Source organism: Dermochelys coriacea, chromosome 17 (genome assembly GCF_009764565.3).
Source record: "Dermochelys coriacea isolate rDerCor1 chromosome 17, rDerCor1.pri.v4, whole genome shotgun sequence".
NCBI classification, from domain to species: domain Eukaryota; kingdom Metazoa; phylum Chordata; order Testudines; family Dermochelyidae; genus Dermochelys; species Dermochelys coriacea.
In genome coordinates, this window is record NC_050084.1 from 12,254,265 (window position 1) to 12,268,944 (window position 14,680).

General features: G+C 40.7%; 1 protein-coding gene and 1 long non-coding RNA gene across 2 annotated transcripts; one reads left to right on the plus strand and one right to left on the minus strand.

The window, feature by feature from the left end:
* Nucleotides 1-201: 201 nt before the first annotated feature.
* MED31 (mediator complex subunit 31) lies at nucleotides 202-6,129 on the minus strand. Its single transcript, XM_038375334.2, has 4 exons — nucleotides 5,864-6,129; nucleotides 3,810-3,887; nucleotides 2,932-3,028; nucleotides 202-1,690 (listed from the first exon to the last, which is right to left on the minus strand). Exons 1-4 carry the CDS (start codon nucleotides 5,871-5,873, stop codon nucleotides 1,498-1,500), a joined length of 378 nt encoding a protein of 125 aa, XP_038231262.1. The 5' UTR covers nucleotides 5,874-6,129; the 3' UTR covers nucleotides 202-1,497.
* LOC119844488 lies at nucleotides 6,078-14,680 on the plus strand. Its single transcript, XR_005289289.2, has 3 exons — nucleotides 6,078-8,149; nucleotides 12,073-12,180; nucleotides 13,247-14,680. It is a non-coding gene; the product is annotated as an uncharacterized LOC119844488 (long non-coding RNA).

Below are 14,680 nucleotides of genomic sequence, written 5' to 3' on the forward strand. Positions count from 1 at the left end.
CTCAGTATCAACTGCCAAGATGATAATCTCTCTCTACCCTTCCTGTCTCATATTTCACTGCTGTAAAGCAGTCACCTCTCTATAGTGTACTTTGGAGATGCATGGCTTACTAACAAATGTTGACTCAACTTTTAAAAAGACAGGTTTCAGAGTAGGAGCCACATTAGTCTGTATTCGCAAAAAGAAAAGGAGTACTTGTGGCACCTTAGAGACTAACAAATTTATTTGAGCATAAGCTTTTGTGAGCTACAGCTCACATCATCGGATGCATTCAGTGGAAATGTAGCATTTTCTTGTTGAAAAATAACAGAGTCCATGAAAAATAAAACACACTTCACTTTCTACTTCTAGTGTCAGAACTTTACTCTTTATAACTGACATTCACCTCAATTAATGGTCAGGAAGAAAGTGTAATCCCTGCCTTTCTTCTACAGTTAGGGATACCTTACAACAACTATGCAATAACCTATTTTTTATTAAGACTTTAATTGGTATCTGTAGGGGTTGTCACCTTCTTGTAATAAAAACAGTCATATTAAAGATGAATACTTCTCTACCTATGACCTTTTACATACAAACCTTAAAAACATTTACAACTACATGAAATATACTTACTCCCTTTAATCTTTCCTAACAGCAACTGGTCAAGCTTGCTGACACTAAAGAGACAAGATAACTGAATGCGTATAACTGTCACAGTTCTATCTCCCCTGTTTTGTGTCTGCACTGGTTATTTCCCACTGAAGGGCTTTTCAGTTGTTTAGTACTAATCCCCACTCATCACCTGCAACCTTTATTAGTCTCACCACTTTGGTTTATGCCTCAAATTTTGGTATCAGCAAATCTGCATTAAGTTTACAGCAAGGGCAGTAAACAACAAATCATTAACAGAAGTGCAGCATCAGCCATAGGACAGCTCTGCTTCAATAGGGATATGTGCACAATTTAAGGTTTTCTGTAACAGATCTCATTTCAATTGTGCATACCTTGCCCTTGTGACAGAAATACCTCTCCACATCACCTGGGGACTCTTTGCCCTGCTTGCAGAGTCACCTTATACCAGGCCACCCTGTCCTCCAAACGCTGCAGTTCAGAGACTGTGCCTTCAAACACAGGCTTTTCAACTACAAATTTTTTCAGTAAACTAACTCCATGGTTAGATACCAAGGTAAAAGGGACCTTAGATAACCACATTTAGTTTTCAAAATAGATACATGGATGAAGGCCTGTAGTGATCTTAGACTGTACTCTTTCTTTGGAAAAAGACAAAACCATCACTGAAGGTTCAACAAAGTATACATCAGTTACATCACATTAACGTGGATACTACTTGTTGATAGGAAAACAGTCACTTGATAAATCAAAAACGTTCTCTGTCTACATCAGCACATGAAGTTATGTATATCACTAATGCCAAAGCTACAAAAGTAAGTCAAATTTTCCCTTGCAAATACATGTATTGACATGAAGTAAATGTTGCCACTGTGTCAAACGCTCTCATTTTACAGAAGCATTGTTCTGTTGCTGCTGCTCTGCCAGTGTTTGCTGGAGACGCATTCTTTTCCGTGAATAATGCTGCCAGTGAAGGATCTGTTGCTCATCAATAAATTTAGCACACTGAGCATTTACCAGTTCTTTACGGAAGTGTTCATATTGGAGCAGCTCTAACATGTGCAAACACTGAGGATACCTAGATTAAAAACAAGCAGAATATATTTTAATACAAACTTTTACAGGGTTTACCCAGATTAGATTTAATATACTGCCACTTTCTGTACTAAAAATCCCATATTCTTACAGTTTATTATTTTACAATATTTATATGCAAGATATTCATGTTTTGAGAAGCTCGGCTACTTATAATTCAAATAATTAATTATGGTAATGCATTCTTTAAGACAACATTAGAGAAGGAAAACAGCCCCAAAATCTAAGTGAGGCTCTCTAGATCAGTGGTTCCCAAACTTGTTCCGCCGCTTGTGCAGGGAAAGTCCCAGGCAGGCTGGGCCGGTTTGTGTACCTGCCACGTCCGCAGGTTTGGATGATCGTGGCTCCCAGTGGCCGTGGTTCACTGCTCCAGGCCAACGGGAGCTGCTGGAAGCGGCACGGGCCAAGGGATGTACTGGCCGTCGCTTCCAGCAGCTCCCATTGGCCCAAAGCAGCGAACCGCGGCCACCGGGAGCTGCGATCGGCCATACCTGCGGACGCGGCAGATAAACAAACCGGCCCGGCCCAGCAGGGACTTTCCCTGTACAAGCGGCGGAACAAGCCTGGGAACCACTGCTCTAGATTATCCACTTATTTAAACGTTCTTATATACAGTAATGTACTCAGACGAGCTCAATCATGTTGCTGATAATTTCAGTCTGAGAAACACACCCCCCTACCCCTCTCACCCTTCTCTTGGAGTGACTTTTCTAAAGTTAGTCATTGATTTCCATTAAAGCTTCTGTGTATCAGCTGTAATAGTTATCAGTTTCAGAACCTCATGTGGAAAAACAGAAGAAGAAACTACTTACACAAAACATGAAACCGGTCTGCAAAATTAAGAAGTGTGTAAACCCATGCTGTACTTTATACCATTTCTTTTCTGTGTTGCAAAATAACTCTGAGTGTTCTTTCTGTGCCTAACTCAGGCTTTGTAGTACCAGAGCGTTCAAGAATATTACTATCAGCAAACAGTGAAGCTTCTGTGCAGCTACCAAATCACAATTTACTTGCATAATTGAGGGAAGGTAAATGCCACCCTCTTATCTAGGTAATTAAATACAAGGTCTTCTCATGAGGCCTGGACTGTGTATGTATCAAATTTTGTAATGCAAATCAGCAGACTGGAAACAAATCAAATACTGGCACACAGTTATATAACGCACAATATAAGGTCCGTATTACATTATTACAATGCAGAACACAAAATAATTTAACACTTACTTTAGGTATTTGGCATATTCAGGTTCTTTCCAGTAAAGTAAATATTTAAGATAATTTACAAAAGATTTGTCTTTGAAGTACCCTCTCTGTGCAAGAACTGAAACAAACAAAACAAGAGTATCAACTGCACATGCAAGAAAGCAAATGATATTTAAAACTTTAGAAAAGCACATACAAAAGCTTCTTTCTTTGTGACTTAGTATATATTACTAAAAAGCACTTTTATTTTTAAATGTTTTAAACCAACAACTGTTACAAGTCACTCCCAAGATTCCTATAATTGAGAGATGAAAAATCCTCCTTTTTTCAGTATGTTTATTTTGCATATGATAGCATTGTGTTTATAGCAACTTAGTCACCTTTCCCCTTTTGTATAGGTCTGTCACAGAGCAACAAGGCAGAGAATAGTCTTTTAAAAATAGGATATTGTGTTTGTAACATCATAAAAATTGTCAAAAAGGTTGAGGGGCAAGGATAGGGGTAGCACATTAAAATTACTTGAATTCTCTTTTGTTTTTAATTGTCTAATCTTCAAATATATGTGTCCCTTTAAATAACTTAAAAATAGTTTAAAATGCCCTTTAGCTGCTTCTGCTATTTATTTAGGAATTTATATTGGCATCCAAGGAGTTTCATCAATGAAAACAATTACACAAAATAGAACACTTGTTATTTAAAAAAAAAAATAGCTATTCCTGCTATAAAGCTTGTCCGAACAAGTGTTACAGACTGAGCAATTTTTAAATATCAATAACTTAAATGATCCAACCCCCTTATTGTATTAGACCCTTTTTCAATATTTAACAATCCAGAAACAGTAAACATCGGTAACTAATATTCGTTACTCAGGTCCCTGATGTTTCACTTCAAGTACTTACAGTTTAGGTAATTGGGGTTTGCCAGACACTGAACAAATTCCAACTCCAGTTGGAACCGAAGTCGATTTCCAGTATCATCTGATGTTGGGGGGGAAAAGTAGGTCAATACAAAAAAACCCCATACATTCTATGCAAATGAAAGCTAGGAAAACATTAATAAGGATCTGAGCTATACGAAGAATACGAAAGGTTTGCTTCTTAATCCGAGCCATATAGGCAGAAGCACTCCATCTGGAGTTAGTAGGAGATAAAGCAATATATCCCTCCCAATCAAATCATAATATTGATTCATTTTGCAAAACAGTTCTTTCCAAACCTGAGATACTTTGTCAAATTAATCAATGTTTGGCACATCAGTAAATATTATAGCACCAAACCCATAACTTCAATAGGCTACCTTTTAGAAGATATCCAGTCTTGGGAAATCTACCACATGCCTATGTCAGTTATACCAACAATCAATTACCTTCACTGTTAAAAATGCGTACCTTATTTCTAGTTTGGATTTGCCTAGTTTCAATCACTGGATCTCATTATCTCTTTTTCTGCTACATCAAAACATCATTACCGTCAGAAATATCTTCCCCGTGTAGATACTTAAAGACTGCAATCAAATCACCTCTTAATCTTCTCTTGCATAAATTAAATAGATTGAGTTTCCCTAGTCTGTCTCTATAAAGTGTGTCTTTCAGGTCTTGAATCATTCTTATTGCCCTTTTCTGAACCCTTTCCAATTTTTTAACATCCTTTTTGAGGCACCAACACCAAACTGAACACAGTCTTTATTTACCACCCCACCAATCTGTCATCTGCAAATTTTACCTGCAATGATTTTATATTTTCTTTCAGATCACAAAGAAATTGAATAGTATTTGCAAGGAACATATCCCGGCAGGACCTCACTAACCACTCATCTCCCCCCGCCGACAATTCCCCATTTACAAATATTTTTTTGTGATTTATCAGTTAACAAGCTTTTAATCCATTTAATATGGGTACATACACTTTATATATATGGGGGGGGGGTTAAATGTCAGATGAGGATTAAATCAAATGCCTTACAGAAGTCTACATGTATTAGTTCTATCAATCAAATTTAAGATCATATCAAAAAATGATATAAAGTTTGCCTAACAAAATCTATTTTCCATTAAGCCATATTGACTGTCATTAGTTATGTGACTATCCTTTTTTACTGACCGTATCCCATATCAGCCTTTCCATGATTTTGGGTGATGGATATCCCGTAAAATGGGGCAACAGGGTAAAAAAGTGTCAAAGCTCTCCCGAGCCAATGGCTCCTGGGGTTGACACAGTTAAGGCACGTCAACCAGTTTCACAGCCAATGGTATGCCAGCCAGTGATGTGATCCGCATCAGGTCCGACCACCTCTAAGTGCCCCCACCCGATGGATCAGACACCCTGTTTGCAGCTTGGTGAACTGGAGGTGGCCTTTCGGTGTGAAAGGCAGCACAGCTCGGACCTTCCCCCGTTTCAGGATTGTAGGCGAGCGCCTTCACCACGCAGCAATATCAGACAAGTAGGGGCAGCAGAAACCCCGGTGAACGGGACCCCAGACTTGAGTAAGAGAAGGGAACAGACGCCAGCGCTAATCCCCAGATACCCACCCCTTCCCCGCAGCGTCTGGACTCTGTTCCCTGCTCCCCTCGCTAGAGCGCACTCCCTCCCCAGGCCAGGCCCAGGGGTCCCTCCCCAGCAGCCCTGGGGGGCCTTGGTGGGGAACACTGCAGAGGAGCGGGCACAGAGGGCGCCTGCTGGGTGCTACACGGGGGCGAGGAGCGCTCCCCTCGGGGGGCGGGTGGGACTGAGACGCGGATGCTCCTGGGCAGGCGCTGGTGAGAAAGGGGCGTTCACTTCACTTCCCCCCCCCCCCCCCCGCCGCCGCCGCCGCCGCCGCTCCCAGCGAAGCGGAGTAGCAGGGTCGCCAGCCGGGGGCCCTAGGCGGAGGCCGGCGGCTGGAAGGCGGGGGCTCCCCTTGCTGGGGGTGGGGTGACTAGGGCACGGGAGTGGAGGAAGCCGCCGCCGGCTCTCACCTGTCTCCATGGCTGGCGGCCCCGCTCACGCGCCGAGACACCCCGAACACAAGATGGCGGCGGCCCCCGGCCGGGCGGAAGGCGGCACTGGTGCATTCTGGGAAGCCCGGCGGAGCGTGGGGGCGTTGCTAGGGTAACGAATAGGCCGGTGGGCCCAAGGCGGGGGGCAGCGATTGGCCCTCTGTGTCCGGAGTGCGGGAGAACTCGGCTCCCGAGCAGGGCGGCGCCATGACGACATCACAGCGCGCCAAGTGGATGACGTCACAACCCGGGGGGGGCCGTGCTGGGCTGCCCACGACATCAAAGCCGGGGAATGCTGCGTCGATCATGACATCACAGCGCGCCAAGTGGATGACGTCACAACCCGGGGGGGGCCGTGCTGGGCTGCCCACGACATCAAAGCCGGGGAATGCTGCGTCGATCATGACATCACAGCGCGCCAAGTGGATGACGTCACAACCCGGGGGGGCCGTGCTGGGCTGCCCACGACATCAAAGCCGGGGAATGCTGCGTCGATCATGACATCACAGCGCGCCAAGTGAATGACGTCACAGCCTGGGGGGGGTACTGCGCCCCCCATTCCTGACCTCACACTGGGGAAATGCTGCATTGAGCATGGCCCTGCACCATGGTAGTGCTGTGGTGTTCATGACAACACAGTGCCATGCTGTGCATGATACCGCATTGTGTGGGTGCCGCATTGTGTCTGACATCACAATCAAGGACACCACATTGTGACTTCACAATGCAGGATGTGTTAGAAACAGCCCGGCTGGAACTCATTGCAGAATCAGACACTAAGATGGGACATGATAACTGACTACAGCTTGCAAACACCAAGCAAGAGGAGGAATTATTTAGGGTGGTACACAGAGAAACAACTGAAAGTGATTAGGTGAAATTAGGAGGGTTAACTTAGGCCGAATATCAGGAAACACTTCCTGACAGTGAGATGTACTGGGTTGTGGAATAGTCTCCCAAAGGAAGTGTGAAAGCCTCATTGCTCTGGACTTTTAAAATTGGATCATAAAAGAAAAGGAGTACTTGTGGCACCTTAAGAGCAGCTGCCCTAACAATTCTTTCTCTTCTCTAATATAATATTATGATGACGATAATAAGCAATCAATCTCATATACAGTGATTTTCATCCATAGATCTCAAAGCAAATTGTGTATATGATTAACAAGTGGGTTTTTTTACCTGTGAAAGCTTATGCCCAAATAAATCTGTTACTCTTTACGTTTCCACCGGACTCCTTAATATTAGTTTTAAAACCTCAAATTACAAACCCTTTGTAAAAACCGTTGATAATTTTTATTCATGAGTTTCCAATAAGTAGGCAAAACTACAGCACCCAGAAGGGAAAATTCTCTCTCTTCAGAAACAGCACAGAAAATAAAGGTAGAACATGACATGGGAAAAATAACACAGAAAAAATAAAAAAAGAACCCAAATTTTGGTGATAAAAGGCTTCATACTGCTCCCAATGAAATCAACAGCAGAGAGCAGGATTGGGTCCATCGTCCATAGTCCACCAGGTTGGTTAAGGGGAAGAATAGATATACTAATGTATTTTAATAACAAATTCAGCTGTATACATAAAAATAAATCAAAAATAAAAACAGCAGTTAAATGTTTCCTACCTTTTGTACCTAGTCTCATATCCCTTGCTCAGTTATAGCTGCCTATAATTTTAAAGTTTGCATTGGGCTACTAAAACTAAAGTACAAACTTTAGAATCAAAGGACTCAAAGTTCAGTTTTGTATCAGTAAACTCCCTTTCTAATCGATGGCCGTTACTTGCACTCGTTTTCAGATGGTGCTTGCCAAAAAATTGTGAGCTTTTGCTTTTTGAAAAACAGTGCTATATAAGACATTTATTTTGTAGTGCTTAATTATAAGGACAAATAAGAATTTTTTATGTCTACATTTTTGACGTTTGTTCCCTAAGAAATTATAAGATTTTCCTTTTTTTGCCACTTATGTAATAGACTATAAGGGTTAAAATTCTGTTAATATTACCAAATGAATACTAGCCATGCGACCTACTACATAGCTAGAACTTAGGAAGGCTTTAGAGACCATATTCTTCACAGTTCTTTGCAACCACCAAGATAATGGCAACATAATTTCTGCAGGAGATGGACAATTTAAATATGTGACCCTAAAGAAATGAGGAGTTCAGCCATAAAGTAGGTACAGAAGACATTTCCAAATGTGGAATCAGTTACCACAGAGTCATTGCAATGCTGGGTGGAAGAAAAGCCAGAGGAATTAATCATTCTTGTAAGTGATTTATTACCTATGAATTAAAGCAAGTACTCTGTAATTAAAATCAGTCTTGGTCTCCTGACTATCCAATTTAAGAGGGTAACATTTTTCTGTGTTCAACAAGTATTTTGTGTAATCTGGCTGTTCTGGTAGAATTTTTTTTTAACTTATGATCTTATGTCAGACCTCTCTTTTTTCTCTTCTCCCTTCACGTCTTATCCTTTCCACATTACACAAGTAGGGCCTCTTAAAGTCAGGGTGCAGTATAGGATACTAATAACACTTTGCCCCTTTATTGTCCGGTTTACCCAAGGATCTCAAAGCATGCCTGGCTCAATCCTCTATGTAGTTGCTTTTTATCATTCTTTCTTGAACTGATTGTGATGCGTGCATGACCGTGACAAATTAAATAAAAAGAAAGTTATTATCAAGCTTACTCATAGGGTTAGCTCTTCAGCTGCCTGTGTTTTGGATTGGGGTTTTAGTCCTGGTTCCCCAGTTGTGTAGGTCAGTTGGGGTGAGAAGTATATATATCTAGTAATTGTATCTGCAATCCGTTGATTCATTACAACTCCATATTGCACCAGATGTTGCCAGGTTCTAGATTCCAACTGAGGGAACTGAATGGAGAGAAAAAGTGGGGTGCTAAGAAGCCTCTCAAAGAAAGGAAACTATAGTTTTGGCAGGTTAAGCTGTTAACCTCTTGGACAGGCAGTAGTTTACATTTTAATTTGAAATCAGTTGCAAACCCCACTTCAAAAACAGCCAAGTTCTTCAGCCTTTTCCTAAGGGAACGCAAACTATAAAGGTCAGTCAGGCTCTACAGGGAAAGTTTCATTCATCCAAGTTATGTCACAGCGAGAGCCAGGGCTGGATTTAGGTGCAGGCGACCAAGGTGACGGCCTGGCTCGGTGGGGCGTTAGGGTCAGGGTCCTGTAAGGAGGAACTGAAGACGCACCTTGCCTGGGGCACCATTTGGTCTAGGGTCAGCCCTGGCTAAAATACTTACCAAATGGAACTCTCTGAAAGAGCAGAGCAGAGTTGCCTTGTTGCATCAGCACCCTGGGCAGGAACTCCGTTTCTGAAGTTGCATATTTATTCGAAATATTACATTTCTGTTTAGTTCAGCCTTTCAGATCTAGCCTAAAACAAACCTCTATGGTCTAATGCTGCCAAGCTAGCTAGGTTTTACTGCTCCTGCTGATGTTACATTGCAGTAACAATGGTACAGATTTGCCTGGAATTTGATTTTTTTTTTGTAAACACTTCGCTATTTTTATAAGTTAAAATATTTTAAAATGTCAGCTAGGAATCACCTATAAACGTATCTGTTACAAACTAACATGCAGCATGGATTTTTTTTTTCTGGGAATTGGGTTATAAAAACATCTAAAGACGACTTGTTCTTAGCTTTTGTTAATATAATAGGGTTGCTTTTTTCAGACAGGAACTTAGTGGTTGTGGAATACTACCATTATCATGTTGAAAAGTATAAAGTCACTCCCCGGTAAACACAGACTTGAGGCTAAAAGGAGAGATCAGACAGATCCCATGTGTCTGCTTTTCTATTCTGGAATGCGATTTTGCTCCCAATAGTGACTTCAGAGGAGAGGATCCTATGGAAAGGTTTACTCGCAGGAATCAAATTAGCATGTAGGTTTGCCAAAATCAAGTCAAGAATCTCAATTCTTGGCCATCAATATCAGGAACAAATTAAAAATTGAGGATAAGAAATAAAGGCCTGGAACGTTCTCTGGGGAAATATTAAAAAAAAAACAACAACACTAGTTAGTTTGTATGGGGGACGCCTTAACTTGTGACTATGAGCCCAGAACTCTCAGCTCTGACACTGGCCTTGAGCAAACAACAACCTCCCTGCTTCAGTTTCTTCATTTATAGAGCAGGAGTGATAGTACAGACTTACCTACTTGATCTCAGCCCTAGGGCTGTTTATTAGCCGAAATCCAGTAATCCAGCAGTCTTTACTCCTGAGAGTTCAATGGCATGACTCATGTAAGCAAAGATTGCGGACATAGATCCTGATTGTTTCTAAAGCACATTGAAGGGATATGCTAAATACTGTTTGCTTTAAATTGTTATTTATTTTTATAAAATTGCATTTGTGTGGATTGCAATTAACAAACGTAGGAAGATGAGTTCCCTGCCATAAAGAAATTAAAAGCTGTGTAAGTGAAAGCTGTGTTGTAAAAATGAGACATTGCTACGTATGTAATTACCACCACACCTAAGTGGCAATAAAGTTAAGCTCTTCCCATGTTATTGTAACTATTCAGTTTAGTGACCCGTAAAGATAGCAGATACCAAGAGATATTGCCAGGGTAAAAACCTAGCCCCCGTAAAGCCAGGCAATGGGTGTTTTGCGATTGACTTCAACAGGATCAGAATTTCACCACCTCATTTCATCCACCACAAATGGATTCAGACTCAGTTGGTCTGTCTATTTATGTAGCCTCTCTGTTGATTGGAACAGGCTTCCCTTTAAAATCTGAGCTATTACATAAAGGTACTTGTTCCTTTGCAGGACTTGGTGGGTAAGTTTCATGTTAAAAACAAGGTGCTTTCTGTGTGAACAGTGGAATATCACACAAACAACTTTACACAGCGCTTGCGCTTTTCAAAGTAATTTCTCAGTCGTTCTCAGGAATTAGAGGTGGAAATAACAGCCTTACAAGTTTTATAAAAGATTGTATGAGACAACTGTACCATTTTTCACGCTGAAGAGTAGTTGTGACTAACAAAATAAGGATAATTTTGTAATAAAGGATTCTATAAAACCCTTTTTTTCCCATTGAGATCTTACATTCATGGAGTTTATACAGAACATTATAAACTATGGGCCAGATTCCGTCAATTAGCTCAAGCTGCCTTGTACTTGACTATGAATAATCCCATTGAAGAAAATGGATCTATTCATGGAGTAAGCTACTACATAATGTCAGTAAGGGTGACAGAATCTGGCCCTATATATTTATAGCACCACTTAATGCAGCCCCTTCTGGGCACCCCATCAGCCAGCATACACTGGAGAAAAGGGATATATTGGGCAAGGATAAAACCTTATTCTTATACAAAGTGCCATTAGATAGTCAAATTCCACCTAGAGGAAACAGTATGTTGCTTAAGATCTCATCTACAAGATCTTAGCATATTTAAATCTGTTTATTTACCTCAGAATGATAATGGGCTGAAGCAACACTGCCATGATTCAAACCAGAGGTCCCAAGAATTGTTAGTATTTCCTACCCAGTGCTTAGGCCCGTATAAGTCATCTTCTCCAGCCTATGCATCTTCAACGTCTCTCCCCACCTAGAAGGCAGTCCTGTCACTATCTCCAGCAGTAGGTCTTGAAAAATTGTATCCATAGGAGGTCAGACAGAACTTGCTCAGAGTCTAGAAGATCCTGTTTCAAATATGGTTAAATAATAGAGAACAGGGTGCACATTATGTTATATTTATAACAAGCCTGTACAAAGTCTGCAATTTTTTACTCCAACTCTATAATTGTAGCTCAATAGCAGCGAGATCATAGTTATCGCTGACTGAAATGATTGTTAGAACATATTTAATTAAAGGATTGAGTTTTATTTTAGAGGTCAAGGGACTGGCAGGTGATGTGCATTTCACAAAGCCCATCCTGTGATAGTCTTTGCTGAAACAATCTTCATCTGGATTTTATTAGACACAGATGAAATGTTAATGAAGCCGTAAGTTTGGCTGTCCCAAGACTCAAGTTTTTGTGGCTTTTTGTGAACATAGTCACATGAGCACATGCCCCTATGGTTCATTCCAGTTTCAGACAACTAAGAGGTAGCATAAATAGACCTGACATTAAACATCATGCTGCATATTTTAAACAGTCATCAGATATTGTAGGTTTTATTTGAATGAGTTAAAATTGGTCAATGTTCTGTTCTTAGGACACCTGGAGTGCAGCTGAATTTGAAGTCAGCCAGCTGCCGGGGCAATACTCATTGACCCTCAGAGTGATACACTGCAAGAATTTCTGCAGAAACAGCTCCTTCCAGGTACAGTAAAGATCTCAGTAGAACTCATTCTTTGTTGTTGCAAACTGCTTTCAAGCTGCTCTAAGATGAGAATTTTCAAAAAAGCACAGTGAGCACACCTGGGGCCAGAGTTTCAGAAGTGCTTAGCCCGTGGGGTGCTGGAGACGACTGGAGAATGGCTTGGCACGCAGCCAGCTGAGAATTGGGGAAGTGCAAAGGCCACCTTTCCACCACCCTCCTGAGCTACTTCTCAGCCATAGCCAAGAATCTGGGCCCTAATATTTAATAAAAAAAAAAAAAAAAAAAAAGCCTTACCTGGGTTATTAACAACACTCAAGATTATGAAGACTAAGCCAATGAAAAACTTAATTTACTTTTCATCTCATATTCTGTATTATTATTATTTTACTCTCTCTTTGGCACTCAGCCTAGATGGTATATAACTGGACTGGGCAATTTCTACTCAATGTTACATTCAGGTTCTTCTACACTGGCACAGAGCTGAAGAGCCTGGGTTAAGAAGTGTTATGGGGCATTTCAAACTGAAACAACCATTTTCAATGACATTAAAAAACATGAACATGTATAATCATCATTAATATTAGATTTTGTTATATAAAAAGAGACAAACTAAATTTTGTGTCTGAATGGCTTGACAAAGATGCTGGGATATGCCCTGTGCTGAGGGCATTATTGCTGAAACCATCATCATAATAACAGACTAGAAGTATTGCCAACTCTCATAAAAATGTAACTTTTTTTTTAAAAGCCCTAGCTTCTGGAGTCACGTAAATATGTGAGACTCTCAGCTTCAAAAAAAAGTAAGTTCTCAGCACTTATGGATGCAAAGCTTGAAAATGTGACACCAGCCACCCGTATATCCTAAAGGTTCAGAAACTAAACATTGAATAAAAAGGACCCTAAATCCATTATTTATTTAAATCTCATGATTTTTAAGCCAAATCTCATGATTTTTGAGGGCCGGAGTTACCACTGTTTGGAGCTGGCAATACTGGGATTAGTGAGAAAAATCTTGTAGTTGTACATAACTTTTAATTCTCTCCTTGCTTTTTTCCATTCTGCCCAGAGCGTGAATGAGTTCTTGTCAAGTGAAGCTGGCCAAACCCCCAAAACTTCCCTGCATGTTTATAATGCAGAAGGAGGACTGGCAAAATGGGCCAGTGAAAGAAGGCTGATGGTGGACAAGCAGGAGCATCCCATTCACCTCGTTCACCCCTACAGTACAGCATGGGCAAAACTACTGGAACCAGAGCTGCAAGCACAGATCTAAAGCATTTCCGCAAGTCTGATCTAACTGGGGCCTCTAGGTGAAATACAAATTAATAATAAGAATAAAAATTAATAGGTGCCCCAACCTCAACTGTGTTTTGTAGGCATAACCATAATGCTACTAATAGAGGATTACAATATGTATTGTAGTTGTTTTAATTGGTGGGCAGAACTGGCTAAAGATACTAAGCTAGCTTTTCAGCTGGTCTAAAGTGGAGTAGGAACTGAAGTCAAGTCAGATATGACAATTTACACCAGTTAGACTGAAATCTAGATTAACAAAGAGCACAGGACAATACAGAATCCATCCGCAGTCTGGTGAAAAGGGAGAAGTCCTGGCAAATGCTGGGAACAAGGTTATTGTGCCAAAGCATAAGAAATGTAATAAAGATACATCAGTTCTCCTCTTACGCCAAGATGGAACAGAACACTTCAGCTTTATGAACCTTTTCCTTCAGTCTCCCGGTCTATCACTCTGACACCTATCATAAGCATCTTTTAAAAAATAATATCTAATAAAAAAAACACAGATAGAATCCCACGGTCCAAATCATGACAAATGGTAAAGCAAAGCACTGCATTTTTAGCATCTCTGTTACTGTTTAAATTTGCTGGTGGAGTCCTGTATTCAACAGATAGCTTGTCTAGATGCATCTAATCTTTCTGGGAATAACAGCTGGGCCAGTCACATAGGTAAAGAGAAAGAGTGCCGGCTGGAGATGCACAGTAACTGGTAAATAAAATGCTATGATTAAGTAAGATTATTTCCTGCTGGTGAGTTAGGTTCTAAACATATATAAGCTCACCCACATATGATGAAAATAATTTTAAATTCTTGGTCCTTGCAAAGGTGATGCACAAATAGTTACAGTTTCATGGAGGCCTAAATAAATATTTGGGAAGAAGTATAAACCCGCTCTTTAACTGCAATCTAACCAACCTGTCGGTGCTTATTATTTGCTCAATTGCTGTATAATCTTGCTGGCAGCTCTGAAATCCTTCGGAAGCATTTCTAAATATACACACCTCTCACCTTGGTTACTGGACTTTTTAGGCAAGTGAAAATAGCACATCACTTTTTGAACCTCTGTCTTTTCCTAGACCACTTTATTTTAAAAGTAGCTGTTGACTTATTTTAAATAGTCGAATATGCAGTACTACAGCCAAAAGAAATCTGAAACAGTTATTATAATTTCTGAGGTGCCTGATCTTGTAGTTTTACTCTGGCAAA

Bases quoted from the DNA above. Each gene is read 5' to 3' on its own strand.
- MED31 (XM_038375334.2), bottom strand. The intron at 3,029-3,809 runs GTAAGTACTTGA...TGTTTGTTTCAG, and splicing joins AAACCCCAATTACCTAAACT to TTCTTGCACAGAGAGGGTAC. The intron at 1,691-2,931 runs GTAAGTGTTAAA...TTTTTAATCTAG, and splicing joins GAATATGCCAAATACCTAAA to GTATCCTCAGTGTTTGCACA.